Raw genomic sequence first — 16,388 nt, 5'->3', positions numbered from 1 at the left:
CTGGCACAGAGAGAAGCTGGCTGCTTGCCACCCCAACCGGCCTCTTCACCTGGCGATCCCACGGCCTCTCCCGGTCCTGCCAGGCAGCCTCAGGACCAAGATGCCCCCCTCCCACTACCACCCCTGGCCACCGCCCCGGAGAAATGTCTGGAAGCCCCCATCCTGTCCCCCACTCTCACCTGCCTGCCTCTCTGATGCCCCTTTCTCAGCTACTGCAGTTGCTCTTAGCAGTGACTCATCTCTGACTTCAAGCCGGGAATCTGACCCTGTTTCAGTTTCTGGTTTGTTATCAAGTGAAGTCAGGGGTGGAGGCCGGGCACGTGGGCTGGGCTGCCTCGTCTCCTAGGGCTGCCGGCCTGTCGGGAGCTCAGTAGCTTGAGTCAGGACTGATGAAGCTGGCTGACTCAGGACTGACGAGGCTGACACATCCGTGTCTGGGTGTCCTATCTGTCTTTGCCCCTGCCCCTCCACCTAATCCCTCAAGCCCGCCCCTCCTCAGGTGACGCGGCTGATGTGAATGTTGTAGATTGCAACATCTGTCTCTTGTTTCTCACTCTCTGCTCAGAGAATAAACATCCCTGAGACTGGAGCCCGCAGACAGTCCCACAACTTCCGGAGCCACCACCAAATCTGATGTTCTGTGAGGTCTTTCACGAGGGCAGGGAGAACTGGCTCTTGGGACACTGAGGTTACTCACTGGGACACAAGGGGGGCTGGCCCCAACCGCTGACCCAGCAGAGGCAAGGAGGCAGTGAGGGAGCCCTAGAGACTCCACCAGCTTAGGGGTGTCTCAGAAACGGTCATGTCTGCCTTTGAAGGGCTCTGCCTCCGGCTATGCTGACACTGTTTGAGGACAAGGAGAAGCAGGCTTGGGGGGGAGTCCCCACCAGCCTGGCTGTATTACCTAGGGACTATAAGCCTGGTGTGCTGCAGTCTATGGGGTTGCAAAGATTTGGACACGACTGAGCAACTGAATTGAACTGAACTGATGCTCTGAGAAATGGAGTATCTCCTGCCATATCCGTAGACAAGGATGTCACCATCATCAGCAGGACAGCCCTCCAGTGTGACCTGGTGAACCCTAAGGGCACTCAGGAAGGTAAGAGTACCTGCAATCCAACAGTCATCAGACTGTAGCCACTCTCCGTATGGTGAGCCCAAGGGAGCTAAGGATGTGAAAAGAACACAGGATACTGGCCCGGGATAGCTGAGATGCATATGAAAGGCATGACTCCAGTGAGCCCAGATTCTTGCACCTTCCCATGCATAGAAAAACACTAAATTCCTTAAGTTGGGATATCTGTGCATGCATTCAAGCTATGTCACACTGTTTGCATCCCTATGGACCACAGCCGGCCAGGCTCCTCTGTCCATGGGATTCTCTAGGCAAGACTGGACTGGGTTGCCGTGCCCTTCTCCAGGGGATCTTCCCAACCCAGGGATCGAAGCCACGCCTCTTACGGCTACCTGCATTGGCAGGCGGGTTCTTTACCACTAGCACCACCTGGGAAGCCCTTGGGATATCTGGTTTTCTTTAATTAACAATAATCTTTTGATGTTCAGACTACCCAAAACTTTTGCAAAACTTTTGTTACAAAAGTTAAAAACTTCCCTTTTGGTTTTTTTTTTGCAAAACTTTGTTTCAAAACCTCTGTATAACCTGGTTCCTCCCCTCACCTCCTTGGAGCAGTTCTCCCAGGGTCACTTCAGATGCCGCCTCCCTGGCCTGAAATGAAAGTCCAACTCTTTGCAACCCCATGGACTATACGGTCTATGGAATTCTCTAGACCAGAATACTGGAGTGGGTAGCCTTTCCCTTCTAAAGGGGATCTTCCCAACCCAGGGATTGAACTCAGGTCACCTGCATTGCCAACAGATTCTTTATCAGCTGAGCCACAAGGGAAGCCCAAGAATACTGGAGTGGGTAGAAGTCCTAAAAATCCCAATGAATAAAACATTAACTCTCAACTTTTAGATTGTGAATATTTTTTTAAGTCGACAACTCTCCCAGGCTAGAACTCTGACCCTTTAGAACAATGTCTAGTACATAAGGAGCACTCAGTATCTATTGAATAAGAGAGTTACAACTGGGGCAAAAATAAAATCAGCTTTAATGAGGAAATTGTCTGTAGGTACTGGGGTGAGTTGATCACCCCCCTCTTACTTCCTACCCCAGATCGAGATGGAACAAGATTTGAGCTGTCAAATCTGCCACCAAACTGTCACAAAGATTTGTGGCTTGGAAAGGAATTTCCCCAGGTTCTTAATGTATTCACCAAGAGACATCCAGCTTCATTTAACAGACCTCAAAAAGAAAACCGGATACTGAAATATGTTTGAAGGGTATGGCATTGTTGCTGTGTGTTGTTCTTGGTTCAAATTTGAGTTAGAGGTTTTGGTTCCCATTCTGAATGAGCAACTTTTCCTTGAATTCAGACTGTCTGGGGATTTCTTGTTCCTCAAATGCATAAAGGATTATTACCCTGATTTACGAGAAGATGCAAAATTCTTGCTACTTGAACATACATTGAAAAAGTAACTCCCTAAAGAAGGCTGAGCCCTGAAGAATAGATACTTTCGAATTGTGGTGCTGGAGAAGACTCCTGAGAGTCCCTTGGATAGCAAGGAGATCAAACCAGTTAATCCTGAAAGAAATCAACCCTGAATATTCTTTGGAGGGACTGATGCTAAAGCTCCAATACTTTGGCCATCTGATGCAAAGAGACAACTCATTGGAAAAGATCCTGATGCTGGGAAAGACTCAAGGCAAAATGAGAAGGGGGCGGCAGAGGATGAGTTGGTTGGATAGCATCACCAATTCAATGGACATGAACTTGAGCAACCTCTAAGTGATGATGGACAGGGAAGGCTGGTGTGCTGCAGTCCATGGGGTCGCAAAGAGTCGAACACGACTGAGCGACTGAATAACAACCGTGTGCTGAGGTTGGACACAGGAACTGCTAACAGCCTAGGGGAGGAATGCCTGACTCCAGCCAGGCGATGGGCTGCAGGGTTCCTAGTGGTGCTGCTTCCCAGGTTTAACTAGTGTCACTCATCGACCAGACCAAGTCCCCAGGCGCCAGCAGGAAAGTGAGTCACTCCTGGCAAACTTCTCCACCTTAGCTGACCCATACCCTGCCACAGCTGGCCCATTGGTAGGTCACATCCCTCTCCCTACAGGCAACCTGCCCTTTGAAATCCAGCTGTCACAAACCCCTAAAATATGTATGTGAATTCCAAAATTACATACCACAGATGGAACCACCTCAGTCGGATATAGCAATTCCATGTGGTTCAACTTAAAACACACCAAACTGTACTAGCGGAATACATTTTTAAATACACAAACACAAAAAGAATGAATTAAAAATAAACTATATACCAATAAACATGTGAAAAAGATGTTCAACATTAAATCAGGGGAGTGCAAATCAAAACGAGTAACCACCTCACCTGTCAAAATGGTTATTACCAAAAAGATGACAATAACATATATTGGTGAGGATGTGGAGAAATTGGGACACTCGGGTAGCCATTGGGAATGTAAAATGGTGCAGTCACTGTGTAAAACAATGTAAGATCCCTTAAAAAATTAAACGCAGAACTACCACGAGCCAGCAATCCCATTTTTCTGGGTGTATATCCAGAAGAATCGCAAGCAGAGTCCTGGAGAGACACAGTAGCATTATTAACAATAAAAATGCTTGTCCGTGGATGGATGGATGAATAAACGATGGCATGGACATCCAAATGAATGTTACTCAGCCTGAAAATGGAAGGAAATGGTGACACATCCTACAACCTCAGAGATGAACTCTGGGGACATTTTGTTAAGTGAAGTAAGCCAGACACGAAAAGGCAAATACTGTAAGATTTAACTTATCATTTTTCAGTCATGTTCCACTCTTTGCAACCCCACGGACTGCAGCACACCAAGTTTCCCTGTGCTTCACTATCTCCTGGAGTTTGTTCAAACTCGTCCATTGAGTCAGATTTCACTTATATGAGGTACCTAATCAAACACACAAAATCAAAGTGGAATGGGAGTGGCCAGGAGCTGAAAGGAGGAGGGTCTGAGGGGTTATTGTTTAATGAGCATAGAATCTCAGTTTTGTAAGATAATAACAGTTCTGGAGATGAGTTGCATAGTGGGTGTTTAACACTATTAACTCTACACTTAAAAATGGTTAAGATGGTAAATTTTAAGCTGTGTATTTTATATTTAAAACCAAAAAAAAAAAAAAGATAAAAAGTGAGTACATAGCTTCAAAGAGAAACAAGTTTAATAAACTTGTACTCTATACGTGATAGGGCAGTTACATAAAAAAATAAACTACATACATTCTGTGGCTCTAAGATTTTCTGGCCACATTCCAAAGCACCATCTTGAAAGCCACCCACCTCAAAGGCCAAAGCGCCCAGCAAGACTCGGTGCCCTGGGGTCCCACAGCCCTTCAGCAAGCCCCCTCCCACCTCAGCTGGAGGATTCAAAGAAAAGGCCATTTCACCCACTTTTGCAGTTGGGTTTTATTCCAGAACGGTTGTACAAAGCTGATTTTAAACCCAGTACACCTCCACATGTGAACAGCTCCATCCCTCAGCCCAAAGCCCTTAAGCAGCTGCTCAGCTGTGAGTGTGGCATCAGCTAGGCTTTTCAGGAGCCTAGAACAAAGTCTTGGAAGCCGATCAGCAGCTGGTCAGTGACTCAGCCAGCTCCCAGAACAGTCTGCGGCCCTGCGTTTGCTGTTACGTTTTCAGGAGTGTCTCTCACTCCCTGGCCCTGCTGCTTTGCTGACTGATACCAAATCCGTGCAGCACAGGGAGAGTGAGGGCCCACAACCTCTGAGCTGCGCTTGGTGGCCTACGCCCCACCTACTGGAATAGCCACAAGAACAAGTCCTGTCTGGGCAAAAAATGCACAACGTGAGAGATCCAAGTTAAGTTTTATTTGGGTGCAAAATGAGGACTGCAGCCCAGGAGCCAGCATTTCAGAGCTCTGATCTGAGCAGGCGAGGAGTGGAGTCAGGTTATATAGGAGTTTTGAAACAAAGGGCAAGTGGTCCCAAACATCAAAATACGATGCTATAAAACCAGAAATCTCGGATTAAGGAGTTTAGTGCTTTTCTATGTATGGGAAGATGCAAGAGTCTGGGCTCAAGCTGAAATCATTCCTTTGACTTGCACCTCAGCTCTCTGGGGCTGGTATCCTGTGTTTCACATCCTGAGTTTTCTCAGGGCTCTCCTGTAGGGAGTGGCTAGTCTGATGACTGCTAGCTGGCAGGTATTCTTTTCAGCCCTGAGTTTCTTCCGGGTTCATCAGTTCACGTTTAAGGGCTGCAATCTGCAGTTGTTGATGACTGTGACTTCCTTTGTTTACTGATAAGGCTGGAAATATTTCATTTCTGGGGTCAAAGCCCTCAAATGGCCCCAGGGTGTGTTCAGGTGTTACTTGGAAGAACCTAACACTAATCCTTAAAGAAAACACAGCTCACAGAGCCTAACAATCCTGTGAGGTAGGTGGTACCCTTATCCCCATTTTACAGATGAGGGATCAGACTTGAGTGAAGTCACACACTTACCTAGGTCTCAAAGCTATTAAGTGGCGAGCTAAGATGGGGCTCAGAGTTTCTGTGTGACTTGAGCTCTCAGGTACCCCAATAGCACAAAACTGGTCCTTTAGGGAAAAAGGACAGAGGGGTGGGGGATGAATCCTGACAGAGAACATTTTTAGTAATTTAGAGAAAACCCACCCACTCACCCAACCACAAGTGGCTGGGGGCACCCACCCAAGTGTGAGCACAACTACACAGCTGCTAATGCCCAGTCTAACCCTGGCAGACCTGCCCTCTGCACCCCTGGAGACCTGTGGTCTTGCTCTCAATAAATAAAGATCCCAGTGGGCAATTCTGCAGAGGGGTCCCAGAATTTAAACCGCTCTACTGTTTCTCAGACTTCTGCTTGAGGGACTAGTGCTGGGTGGGCAGGAGGAATGCCTGCCTTGGGTCAAGATACATATGCCAGCCTCCACCCAGGGCTTATCTGCCTTCCCTCCTCCCAGAAGAGCACCTGGTGACTCCTCCCCGCAAGCAGGTGAGGACCCAGCTCCCCATGGTCTGAGGTCTCTGCTGTTCCATTGCTGCCAGAGTTCAGTTCAGAAAGGGACAAATGGCCTTGGAGTGGCCTTAACTGTATAGCCTCAGGGCATACTTATTCTCTAGAAAGTGACTCTGGAGGAAGAGGTAGCTGGTGACAACAGGGAAGAAAACTTTGCCCCAGGTCACTGGGTGGAGATAAGGGAACTCTGGAATACTGACACCCCCACCCAGCACCCCCAAGGAGGCTGATCCCTTTAGAGCACAGCATGAGGGTGGGGGTGGCTTGATGCCATCTGTTGGTGCATTCCCTACTTCTGGGTTCTAGCCCACCTGCCATTTTCACGGCGTCTATAAAGTGCCATTTGCAAAACCACAGGAGTTGGGGAGGAAGGGCTGACAACAGCCCTAGAGAGGGGAGGGCTGTGCTGTGGGCAGGTGGTCCCAACTCTTCAGACCCTGGGGGCAGCCAGGCATCCTGCCCCAGGCGCTCTCCTGTCCCCTTTCCCCAGGGGAGCTTCTCCTCCCTCACTCCCTTCCGCCTGGCGCTGCCCCCGGGTCTCCGCTGGTGCCCTGGGCCGGGTCCGCCGGCCAGTACTGGTCCTCCATGTACTGCTCCATGTCTGTGCTGCTGTCGGGCTCTCTGTCCTCAGGCGGCGCCCGGAGGCTGCTGGCCACCTGCTGCTCCCACTGCACCTCCACCAGCCGGTAGAGCTCCATGGCTGTCACGGCGTCTTCTACTGACGAGTGCCCGTGCTGGCCCACCTGCGGACGAGAGCCCACGTGTCACTGCCCGCGGTCCTGGGGGGAAGTTAGGCGACCCAGGCTCTGGGTCAGGGCCCAGGGACATGTACTCTCAGAACACGGGTGCACAGCCTTGTGAGAAGGACATGGGACCCAGTCACAAAGAAAAGCGCTGGAACGCCAGCGGTATCACAAGCCATCTCTTTCGCCTATCTCCTTAAATATAAAAACTAGTTTAAAAATCCCTGATTCTGGGCTTCCCGGGTGGCTCAGTGGTAAAGAATCTGCATGCCAATGCAGGAGACATGGGTTCATTCCCTAGTCCGGGAAGATCTCATAGGCCATGGGCTTCGCTCACACCCTGCAACAAGAGAAATCACTGCATTGAGAAGCCCGAGCACCGCAACCAGAGAGCAGCCTCCACTTGTCGCAACTGGAGAAGGTTCGCAGGCAGCAACAAAGATCTACTCGACGCAGTCATATGGAAAAAATAAATACATTAAACCCAATTCAAAGGCTTGCAGAGCAGATGGAATAATGAATGTGAAACACAGGAGGACCAAGACTGACAGGTACCCCTGACCACTCCTGGTTGGAGGAGATGGAATTCTACACGTGAACGAGAGGACAGAAGCAGGAACTGGGTGGGAGATGGATCTAAAGAGAGCAGCCTGGGAGCAGGTGGCTTCCAGTCACAACCTACTGAAGAGGAGGGTGGAGAGAAAATGCCCAGGGTTCTGTGTACACCTGGGAGTCCCAGGACCAGGCTGGGGAAGTGGCAGGCCCCGCACTGCCTGCCCATGGCCCCTGGCTCCCCACTCCACTCCCCTCCGGCCCCACACACCTGGATCTTCTTGTGCAGCAGCTGCAGGGCCAGGTCCTTAAGAGAGACACGATTCCGGACGTGGAGCCCTGGCTGGCTGAGGAGGCTGGGGACGGAGGTGGTATCCCGGGTCTGGCCCCGAGGGTGGATGTACTTGAGGGCCTGGAAATCGTTGTGCAGGGCGTGGCCCACCACCACCTTGCCCTTCAAGAGCTTGAGGATCTGTGAACAGAGGAGGAGTCAGGAAGGGCCATATCTCAGTGGTCCAGGGACCCCTGTGGGGGAGGCAGCATAGATAGGGGTGACCATGGGCCCCACAGTTAATCAGGCTGCTCAAAGTTTGAATGCAGACCCTTGACTCATTACTCACTATCACCAGGGGCCTGTTTAAGCTTCCCCCACACCTGCAAAATGGGAAAGCTGGCAACCACATTGGTGGGGTGGCTGTGAGCACTAAGGAGCTCTTAGATGGGTAGGTTATCCCAGACAAGCATATTTCCTCCTGGCCCAGCCTCTTCTCAGCCTGGAAGACTTAGCCACCCCCGACCCTCTCCCACCTACTTCTGCCCCCAACTTCCACCAGCCCCTCTCACATCAGGGCTCAGCTTTAAACATCAGGAGTCTGCCCCGGCTGCCACCAGGACCCCTGCTGCTCTCTCCTCTGGGGGATTAACCATGTTGTCTAAGTACCTGTTCAGCTCCGCATGGCCTGTTCAGCTGCCTCTCAATGTAAGCTCATTGTAAAATGCAGGGACATGTGTGCCTAGACTAGTGGTGCCCAGTGACAGCTCAGCTCACAGGAGGGAGTCCGGGGAGACGTGCCAGGTGAAGCCAAAGAACTGTGCCAGGCACTGGAGACACGCAACCAAGGACAGCTCTTTCAGCACTAACGCAGCAGTCCCTGTCTTCTGGATTCTGTCCCTTTGCCCTTCTGCCGTCCAGGACTCCCACCTCTCACCCTCGGAACCTGCTCTCTGGCTCAGCTCAGACCATCTGCACAGGGTGAGGCTCTCTTTCCTGACTTCCAGGGGAAGCCACATCCAGGGCCACGGGCCTGCAAACCCCTGGAGCCCTCTTCCCTGGGCTCGCATCTCCTTATCACCCACTGCCAGCCTCCTACAGCCACCTCTGCTGGCGACACATGATTTATCACTAAACTCAGCTTTCATAGCACATGGATAAGGCACACTTAGACTTCAGTGGTAGGGATAGGCCACCACCCCACACACATACACACAAGCCACACGGTGGGAAGGGACTCAGCACACCCCATTCATACTGGCTCAGAGTGTGAGCCGATCCAACGTGGGCCTGCTTTTGGCAGGCCAAGAGACGTCCCTAGGAGCTGGGGGTCACCACCCGTCTGCCTTCCTGCTGCCTCTATTCCTAATCAGCTCACCTGAAATATCCTTTTAAAAGAAATGCTTACACTGTATCTGCTGTGAAAAAGGAAGACACAAGATGACTTGTATCAGTATTCCCTAAATGTACCTCATCCCAAGAACAAATCAGAAATGTTAAGTATAGCTTTGCTACAATGCTTGGTTTAAAAATGCAGAATGGTCCAACCTGGTTGATGGGACTTGAGAGTAATGCAAATTTTGCCCTTGATAAACACTGAGTGAATGCAGAAACCATACTCAGTTTAGCAGAGCCACAGGGAAATCACAAAGTGCCCACACCTCAGAAGTCTACCAGCCAGCTTAGCTCACCTGCATGCTTCCCACACCTGGCTTCCCACTTCCTAACTTCAGGTAACACCCTTAACCACTCCACCACAGCACAAGCCACCATCCTCTCGACAGCTACTTCCCTGAGTGCTCCAGGTCTTATCAAGGCAAGTTCAGTTCAGTCGCTAAGTCGTGTCTGGGTCTTTTCAAGGCAAGTTCAGTTCAGTTCAGTCGCCAAGTCAGGTCCGACTCTTGGCGACCCCAGGGACTGCAGCACATTAGGATCCCCTGTCCTTCACTATCTTCCGGAGTTTGCTCACAAAGCACCATATGTAAATTTACACTTTCCTTAACCACTGAACCTGTGCAAAACTGTGCTTCCACTGTTATTAGGCTTCTATCTTTTTATCTGGGGGGTCATTGATAAAGCTTAAGTGTTGTGTCTCTAACCCCATTTTCCCCATCAGCTCTAGGGTATTTATCATGCAGGTTTGTACAGCACGATGGTTTTTAGAAACACACATCAATTCCCTCCCAAGACCTAGAGACTTGCAGGATCAGAATCTCTACGGAGAGGATCTGGGACAAGAATCCAAAATTGTTAATAAGGATTTAGGTATATTTCCTATGCTCAAGGATGTTTGGGAGTTCCTGGCACGTTAGTGTGGTCCCAACCACAAATTAATTTTCCTCAAAGCAATGAGTCCGTTGGACAGCAAGGAGATCAAACCAGTCAATCCTAAATCAACCCTGAATATTCACTGGAAGGACTGATGCTGAAGCTGAAGCTCCAATACTTTGGCCACCTGATGGGAAGAGCTGACTCACTGGAAAAAATCCTGCTGCTGGGAAAGACGGAAGGCAGGAGAAGGGGACGACAGAGGATGAGATGGCTGGATGGCATCACCGACTCAATGGACATGAGTTTGAGCAAACTCCAGGAGGTGGTGAAGGACAGGGAAGTCTGGCATGCTGCAGTCCATGGGGCCACAAAGAGTGGGAATATGACTTAATGACTGAACAACAACAAAGCAATTAAAAACTAACATAAAAAAATACCAAAATATTAACACCTGAAGGTGACAATGCTATGGACCTTACACATTTTATGCAGACACGTAGTACTTTTATAACAGAAGAAGAAAATGTGGAGTATAAGCTGTTTCCCATCTTGTGGGAAAGGCACAGCCTTTCCACACACACCACCACGTGGGACGGCCAGCAATCGCTCCATGCAGGTAAGGCAGGATTTCTACTCACCCTTTCCTATGGAGAGGAAACCCATTGTTTGAAGAAGCTTAGTAAGGTTCCCAAGGTCTCTCTGCTTCCAGTGGCTACACGTTAACTCAGACCTGGGCTAAGCCCCCCGCCCTGCCCTCACCTCTTTCTGGGCCACTTGGAAGGGGATGGCTTTGCGCATGTGCTGCCGGGTGATGCCGCTCCAGCGCGTGCGGTAGTCCACGATGGGCATCTCAGGCCGGATGTACTTGTCGTAGAGGACCTCGCCGTGGTAGCTCACCACGGAGCAGCGGGCCAGCTCACTCACCCGCCCCCGGGGTCCTGTGCCCACCATCTCGCAGTCGATGGCCACGCATTTGCTGGGCAAGGGGCCGGCAGAGTCCCTGGGGGCTGGCTTTCTGCTGCACCCAGCACCTCCAGGTTCAGCCCGCGGATGCTGCCTGGCACTGCTGGCGGCTTCTGTGCCTGGCGGGGCCCCGGGCAACGTAGGCAGAGGGGAGGGTCCTGGCTCCCGGAGTGGGCTCAGCAGTCCCTGCTCCTGCAGCAAGGCCTTCCGGGCCATGAAGCGCTGGTGCTGTCGGCTCTTCCTCTTGTGCTTCCTCCGAAGCACATCCTTGGCATTCGGGCTGGCCAGGGAAGGGCTCGGGCACTGCACTGACTCAGAAGCTTCCTGGGGTACCATCCCCATCTGTGCACCGCTCAGGGCCAGGGAGACCTGGGAGGTGATCTGCCAACAGGGCAGCAGTCTGGGAGAGAAACAGGGCAGAGGGGCGGGGTGAGGAGCAAGCCCGGCCAGCCCTGCCCCCCACACCCCTTCCCTCCAGCCAGTGTGCAACTGCTGTACAGCGTGCAAGATACCAGACAAAGCCAAGGACCTGTTTTAATGATAACTGCACTCACAGAGTCAATATCACCTGCAAAATCACTGTCTTAAGTACTTTACATGGAATCACTCAATCTTTCCCACAACTCAAAAAGGTATTATTATCCCCGTATTGTAGGTGCAAAAAGTGAGGCATCAAGGCTTAGTAATTCATCCAATTAATAAACAAAGGCTGATGTGAACCCAGAACCCAGGCCTTCAAATTCTACACCATAGCCTACCTCCAACATTGTTAGCTTAAACTAAAAATTATGAAAAACTTTTAGAGAGGTTTAAGAGAAAATAAACAAAATGAGAAAATAAAGATTACAGAGGTGTTACATATATACGAAATCCCATTTTGGATAAACAAATAAAAGCTTTATGCAATGTAAAGGTAGAACCTTTTCTACCCACAGTAGAACTTAGAGAAACTATTTCACAGGAAGCCCACAACAGTTGTATTTTTGGTATGTGTTAACCAAAATGACATATGACTTTCTAATTCACTCGTCATAACACTGTCTACAAACATTTAACATAGTTGGACTCGTAGTTTAATCATGGAGGTCTAGAGGCATAGGTGTGCTGGTAAACCAGCTCAAATCTAAAACGGAGAAACAGAAAAAAGCCCTGAGGTACAATGCTGCGGACTTCCGTGGGACCTCCTCCAAGCTCTCCCTGCCTGAACACTGGGCTGACAGGAGATGCTGTCACACACCATGGTCACAGGAAATAGCTGTTTGTTCACGTGGGTTTACAAACCCCATGCAGTAAGACCGGCATCTTCCCAATCGTCAAGGATGTAGCTTGGGAAGCCTCATCTCATTTGCTGTGCTAAGTCAGCTGGTAGATTTTGAATAGATCAGAAAACCAGCGCTTTGAAGCAGTCAGAGCAGGGACTAACTCAGCTCAGAATAAGTACCTAACCAATTCAGGTTCTTTGCATGTAAACCCACCCTTCCCTTGTGAAGAGGAAATGGTAAAATCCATGTGTATTTTTTTTAATTATTATTATTTTAAAAGTTACTGGAGTATAACTGATTTACAGTGTTATTAATTTCAGCTGTATAACAAAGTGATCAGTTATACACACACACACACACACACACACACACACATTCCTTTTCATGTGCTTTTCCATTAAGATTTATCACAGGATACTGAATATAGTTTCCTGTGCTATACAGGGGGCTTCCCCAGTGGGTCAGTGATTAAAAAAAAAAAATCCACCTGCAATGCAGGAGGCGAGGGTTCTATCCCTTGGTCGTGAATATCCCCTGGAGGAGGGCATGGGAACCCACTCCAGTATTATTGCCAGGAAAATCCCATGGACAGAGGAACCTGGAGTGCTGTAGTCCATGGGGTCACAAAGAGTTGGACATGACTGAGCATCTGAGCAGCAGCAGCAGCGCTATACTTGTTTATCCATCCTATATGTAATAATTTGCATTTGCTAATCCCAAACTCCCAATCCTTCCCTCCCCCACCCCATTATTTCAGTCTCTTGGTTCATTAATCCGTCTTTCATCTAGACTATATGCTTTGATGTAGCCTTTAAAATCTTTACAGGTGACCAATTTTAGTTGCAACTATATTCATGAAAATGCTATTTCCTAGTACATCTGATTAAAATTGAGCTGCTCATTCTTAACTCCTGAATCAACTATTCTTCATAGTATCAAAGGGATTTTCTGTGGAGTCAGCAGTGTCATATCCTAGGCTTTCCACTGGTTAGTATATATTTGTATTGTGGCCAAATCCCCATTACGCTACATATTTACATTTATTATATGTATATATTATAAACTCCCTGCATACTCCCACACACACACATAAATATATGAAAGGACCCACAACTGTCATCAGGCCAGGTATTTAAAAAGACACGCTAAGTTAGAGAAGGCCTGGCAGTGGAGGAGACACTTTGAAGGGTTTCAGAAAGGTCCACCAGTCAGCCCAGGAAGGGAAGGGCACGCAGACAGAAAAAAACATGGACACGAAGTCCAAGAGGCAAGACAGATTCATGGTGGGAAAGCAAGGATTTGGGTGCAGCAACTGGAAAGAAAGGAGGTAGGAGCGAGGAGACCGGGAAAGTAAGAGAGAACTGTCCCTGGAGAAAAGTCAAAGTTGGGGCTTCATCCAAAGGTGGGTGGGAACCATCAATCTCCAGAGTTTTAGGGAGAGGGGGACAGGATCACAACTGCCTTAAAGGAAGAGACCTGGAGAAAGAACATAGGAATCTGCGCAAGGGCAGCAGAGATTAAGAGAAATGGGAGGAGAGATGAACTACCTACCATTCAGTGATGCCTGGACCAGAGGGGAGTTTCCGTGACCCATCCTCCCTCTGCTTCCTGACCCCTTCCCCCAAGAACTCTTCTCCTTTTTAAACGGGCTCTCAACTATAATCAACTTCTTCATATTCACAAGTCACCTACTGAGGCTGACAGATACAGAACCTCAACTTGCCTTGGCCCAGTAATGGGGAGAATGAGGTCTAAGAAGACAGAGACCCGCTAATAACTGCCTTCTGTAGGGGAGGAGGGACCTTGTCCTTCTCTGAGATGACTAAGGACCCTGCAATGTCAGGAGCCGAGGCCCAGACTAGGGTCGATGGCCTCCCTAAACCTGTTGACAAAGTTTCAAAGAAGCCAGAAATTGGTGGCATGGTGGTAAAGAATTCACCTGCCAATGCAGGAGACGCAGGATCCCTGGGTCGGGAAGATCTCCTGGAGAAGGAAACGGCAACCCACTCCGTATTCTTGCCTGGGAAATCCCATGGACAGAGGAGCCTGGAGGTCCGTGGGGTCGCAGAGTAGCATGGAGGAGGGGGAAAAAAAAGTCTCAGGGGCTCTTTGTTTCAAGAAATGAAAGCAGTCCTCTTCTACATGTCCTGACTTAGCTGACACATCAGAACCAACAATTAATCATCAAGGGCACATAGTCCTCTTCTTGGGCTCTGTGAAGCCAGGGAGAAGCTTCGCTCAAACAACAAATGTTTCAGTGAAGCAAACAAATCTCTCTCCCACCCAGAACCAACATCTGAATCAGCAGCCACCAGGCCTTTGGGCAAAGGAACTGCAAAGTCAGAATCGCCAGTGGTCTCAGGGCCACCAACTTGCTGGCCATCAGGAAGATGGGCAGTTCTAGACCCTGCTCTGGCACTAAAGAGCTGGATGAACAGGACCAACAGGACCGCTCCCACCTAGGTCCACTGTCTCCTAACTCAGGGGTCCCCAACCTCTGGGCCACAGACCGGTACCTCCTGTCAGATCAGCAACACCATTAGATTAGAAAGAACCATAAGGCACTTGAATCATCCAGAAACCATCCGCCCTGCCTTCCCAGTCCATGGGAAAAATCTGTCTTCCAAACCTGTCCCTGGTGCCAAAAAAAAGTTGGGGATGGCTGACCTAACATAAAACTAGGGTTTATTAAACCCAGCGTCAACTAGGTTGCTGCTGCTGCTGCTAAGTCGCTTCAGTCGTGTCCGACTCTGCGCGACCCCAAGACGGCAGCCCACCAGGCTCCCCCGTCCCTGGGATTCTCCAGGCAAGAACACTGGAGTGGGTTGCCATTTCCTTCTCCAATGCGTGAAAGTGAAGCCACTCAGTCATGTCCTACTCTTAGCGACCCCATGGACTGCAGCCCACCAGGCTCCCCCATCCCTGGGATTCTCCAGGCCACCCACCTCCAAAAAGCAGCTCATTATCAGAAACAATCAAGACGTCTGTTTAAAAAGTCGGATTTCCAGGCCTACCCCCACACCTTAACTGCCATTTGGGGAAAAGGGCCCTCGAATCTGTATTTCAGACTGCGCGGCCCCGCCCCCCGCAACAGGACACTAATAATCGCCGGAATTTGAGAAAAGCCGGCTCGATGAGATCCCCTGTGCCGCTGAAAAGTTAAAATGAGACAAGAAAGTCCGAGGAGAGCCTGCTCAGTCTCCCCCGGCCGCCGGCGTTCCCGGGGAGTGACTTGCGGGCGGCCGGGCCTCACCAGGGAGGGACTGAGGCATTGGTCACTCAGGGGTCGCGGCTGCCCGGCCAACGCCCACCAGGCCCGGGCCCACTGCCCAGCGCCGCCCACTCAGACCCGAGACCCTAGAGCAGGGCGCGATGCGGGCCAAGAGGCGCCCCGGGCCGGGCCTGCACTCCCGCGGCCCCGGGAGCGGAGCCGGCCCGGCCAGGAGTCCCCGGCCACAAGTTGGGGGCGGACACCTCTCGCGGGGCCCCTCCGCGGCCTGGACATGTCGCGCCAGCCAGCCCCACCCCGAGATCCCCGGTAGGGTCCCCGAGCTCACCTGAAAGCCCCGCGAGTCTCCTCACGCCAGCACGTGGCGTCCAGGGAGCCGGCAGCCGCTACACGCCCGGGCAAGCCCCGCCGCGGCCGCCCGCCTATTGGCTAGCTGGACGGCAGCTCCCGCCTAAGGCCTCTTCTGATTGGTCGGAAGCCTAGCTCGCTGCCGGTTGGCAATGGGAGCATAAGGGGCGGGGACTCCCAGAGGGGCGTGGTTTGTGCCCAGGCGGGCCCCGCCCGCGGAACTTTTTAAAGCCGACTGGAGGGGACTGTGGCCTTTTTTCTCGCCAGGGTCCGCTCCCACCTAGGTCCCCAGGCTCCAATTCATCCCCTTCCCTGGGTGAGGATATGGACTCTTATGAGTTCCGTGCCACTAAAGGCAGAATGACTTACTGTGTACACACCCACATTTGAAGAAGGTGGCCCTTACCTCCTCCGGTGCTGAGGAGACCGGGTGAAATAATAATATACCTGATAAGCACTAAAGAAAGATTTTTTTTAATTAGGATTGCTTCTTCGGCGCTACTTTTTTCACTGATCCTTTTGCAGTACTTTATTCATAAGTAATAAGTTCCTACCATGGGCTCCGCAATGGGATACATAGAATAAGCTCAGTTGGTGGAGATTCTAGTTGCTCACAGTTCGGCACAGTAACAGAG

The 16,388-nt window shown here is 50.5% G+C and overlaps 2 protein-coding genes across 4 annotated transcripts in view; both read right to left on the bottom strand.

Annotated features, from left to right (window-relative positions):
* Positions 1-1,702, bottom strand: part of ISG20 (interferon stimulated exonuclease gene 20) — a 33,301-nt gene extending 31,599 nt beyond the window's left edge. Inside the window, exon 1 of one of the 2 annotated variants that reach the window (XM_061394366.1) lies at positions 180-1,702. The gene's annotated coding sequence lies outside the window, so the exon portion shown is untranslated. The remainder of the gene's footprint in view (positions 1-179) is intronic. The other variant, XM_061394365.1, reaches the window with a different exon arrangement.
* A 2,563-nt stretch (positions 1,703-4,265) lies between these two features.
* AEN (apoptosis enhancing nuclease) lies at positions 4,266-15,840 on the bottom strand. 2 transcript variants are annotated; one of them, XM_061394363.1, is made up of 5 exons: positions 15,734-15,807; positions 14,116-14,222; positions 10,711-11,314; positions 7,681-7,881; positions 4,266-6,857 (listed from the first exon to the last, which is right to left on the bottom strand). In XM_061394363.1, the coding sequence occupies exons 2-5, from the start codon at positions 14,208-14,210 to the stop codon at positions 6,621-6,623; spliced, it is 1,137 nt and encodes a 378-aa protein (XP_061250347.1). In that variant the 5' UTR covers positions 14,211-14,222; positions 15,734-15,807; the 3' UTR covers positions 4,266-6,620. The 2 variants fall into 2 exon arrangements, with proteins under 2 accessions (XP_061250347.1, XP_061250348.1); XM_061394364.1 differs by lacking the exon at positions 14,116-14,222 and having other exon boundaries at positions 15,734-15,840.
* Positions 15,841-16,388: the final 548 nt, after the last annotated feature.

This window comes from Bos javanicus, chromosome 21, assembly GCF_032452875.1.
Source record: "Bos javanicus breed banteng chromosome 21, ARS-OSU_banteng_1.0, whole genome shotgun sequence".
Lineage (NCBI taxonomy): Eukaryota > Metazoa > Chordata > Mammalia > Artiodactyla > Bovidae > Bos > Bos javanicus.
The sequence above is the reverse complement of the archived record's forward strand: the minus strand, read 5'-3'. Positions and strand labels throughout refer to the sequence as shown.

Excerpts from the sequence above, each read along its gene's own strand:
- AEN (XM_061394363.1), bottom strand. The coding sequence starts at position 14,210 with ATGGGATTTCCCAGGCAAGAATACGGAGTGGGTTGCCGTTTCCTTCTC. Across the intron at positions 11,315-14,115 it reads TGCGTCTCCTGCATTGGCAG|ACTGCTGCCCTGTTGGCAGA; the intron begins GTGAATTCTTTA and ends TTTCTCTCCCAG. Across the intron at positions 7,882-10,710 it reads TCCAAGTGGCCCAGAAAGAG|ATCCTCAAGCTCTTGAAGGG; the intron begins GTGAGGGCAGGG and ends CTCTGTTCACAG.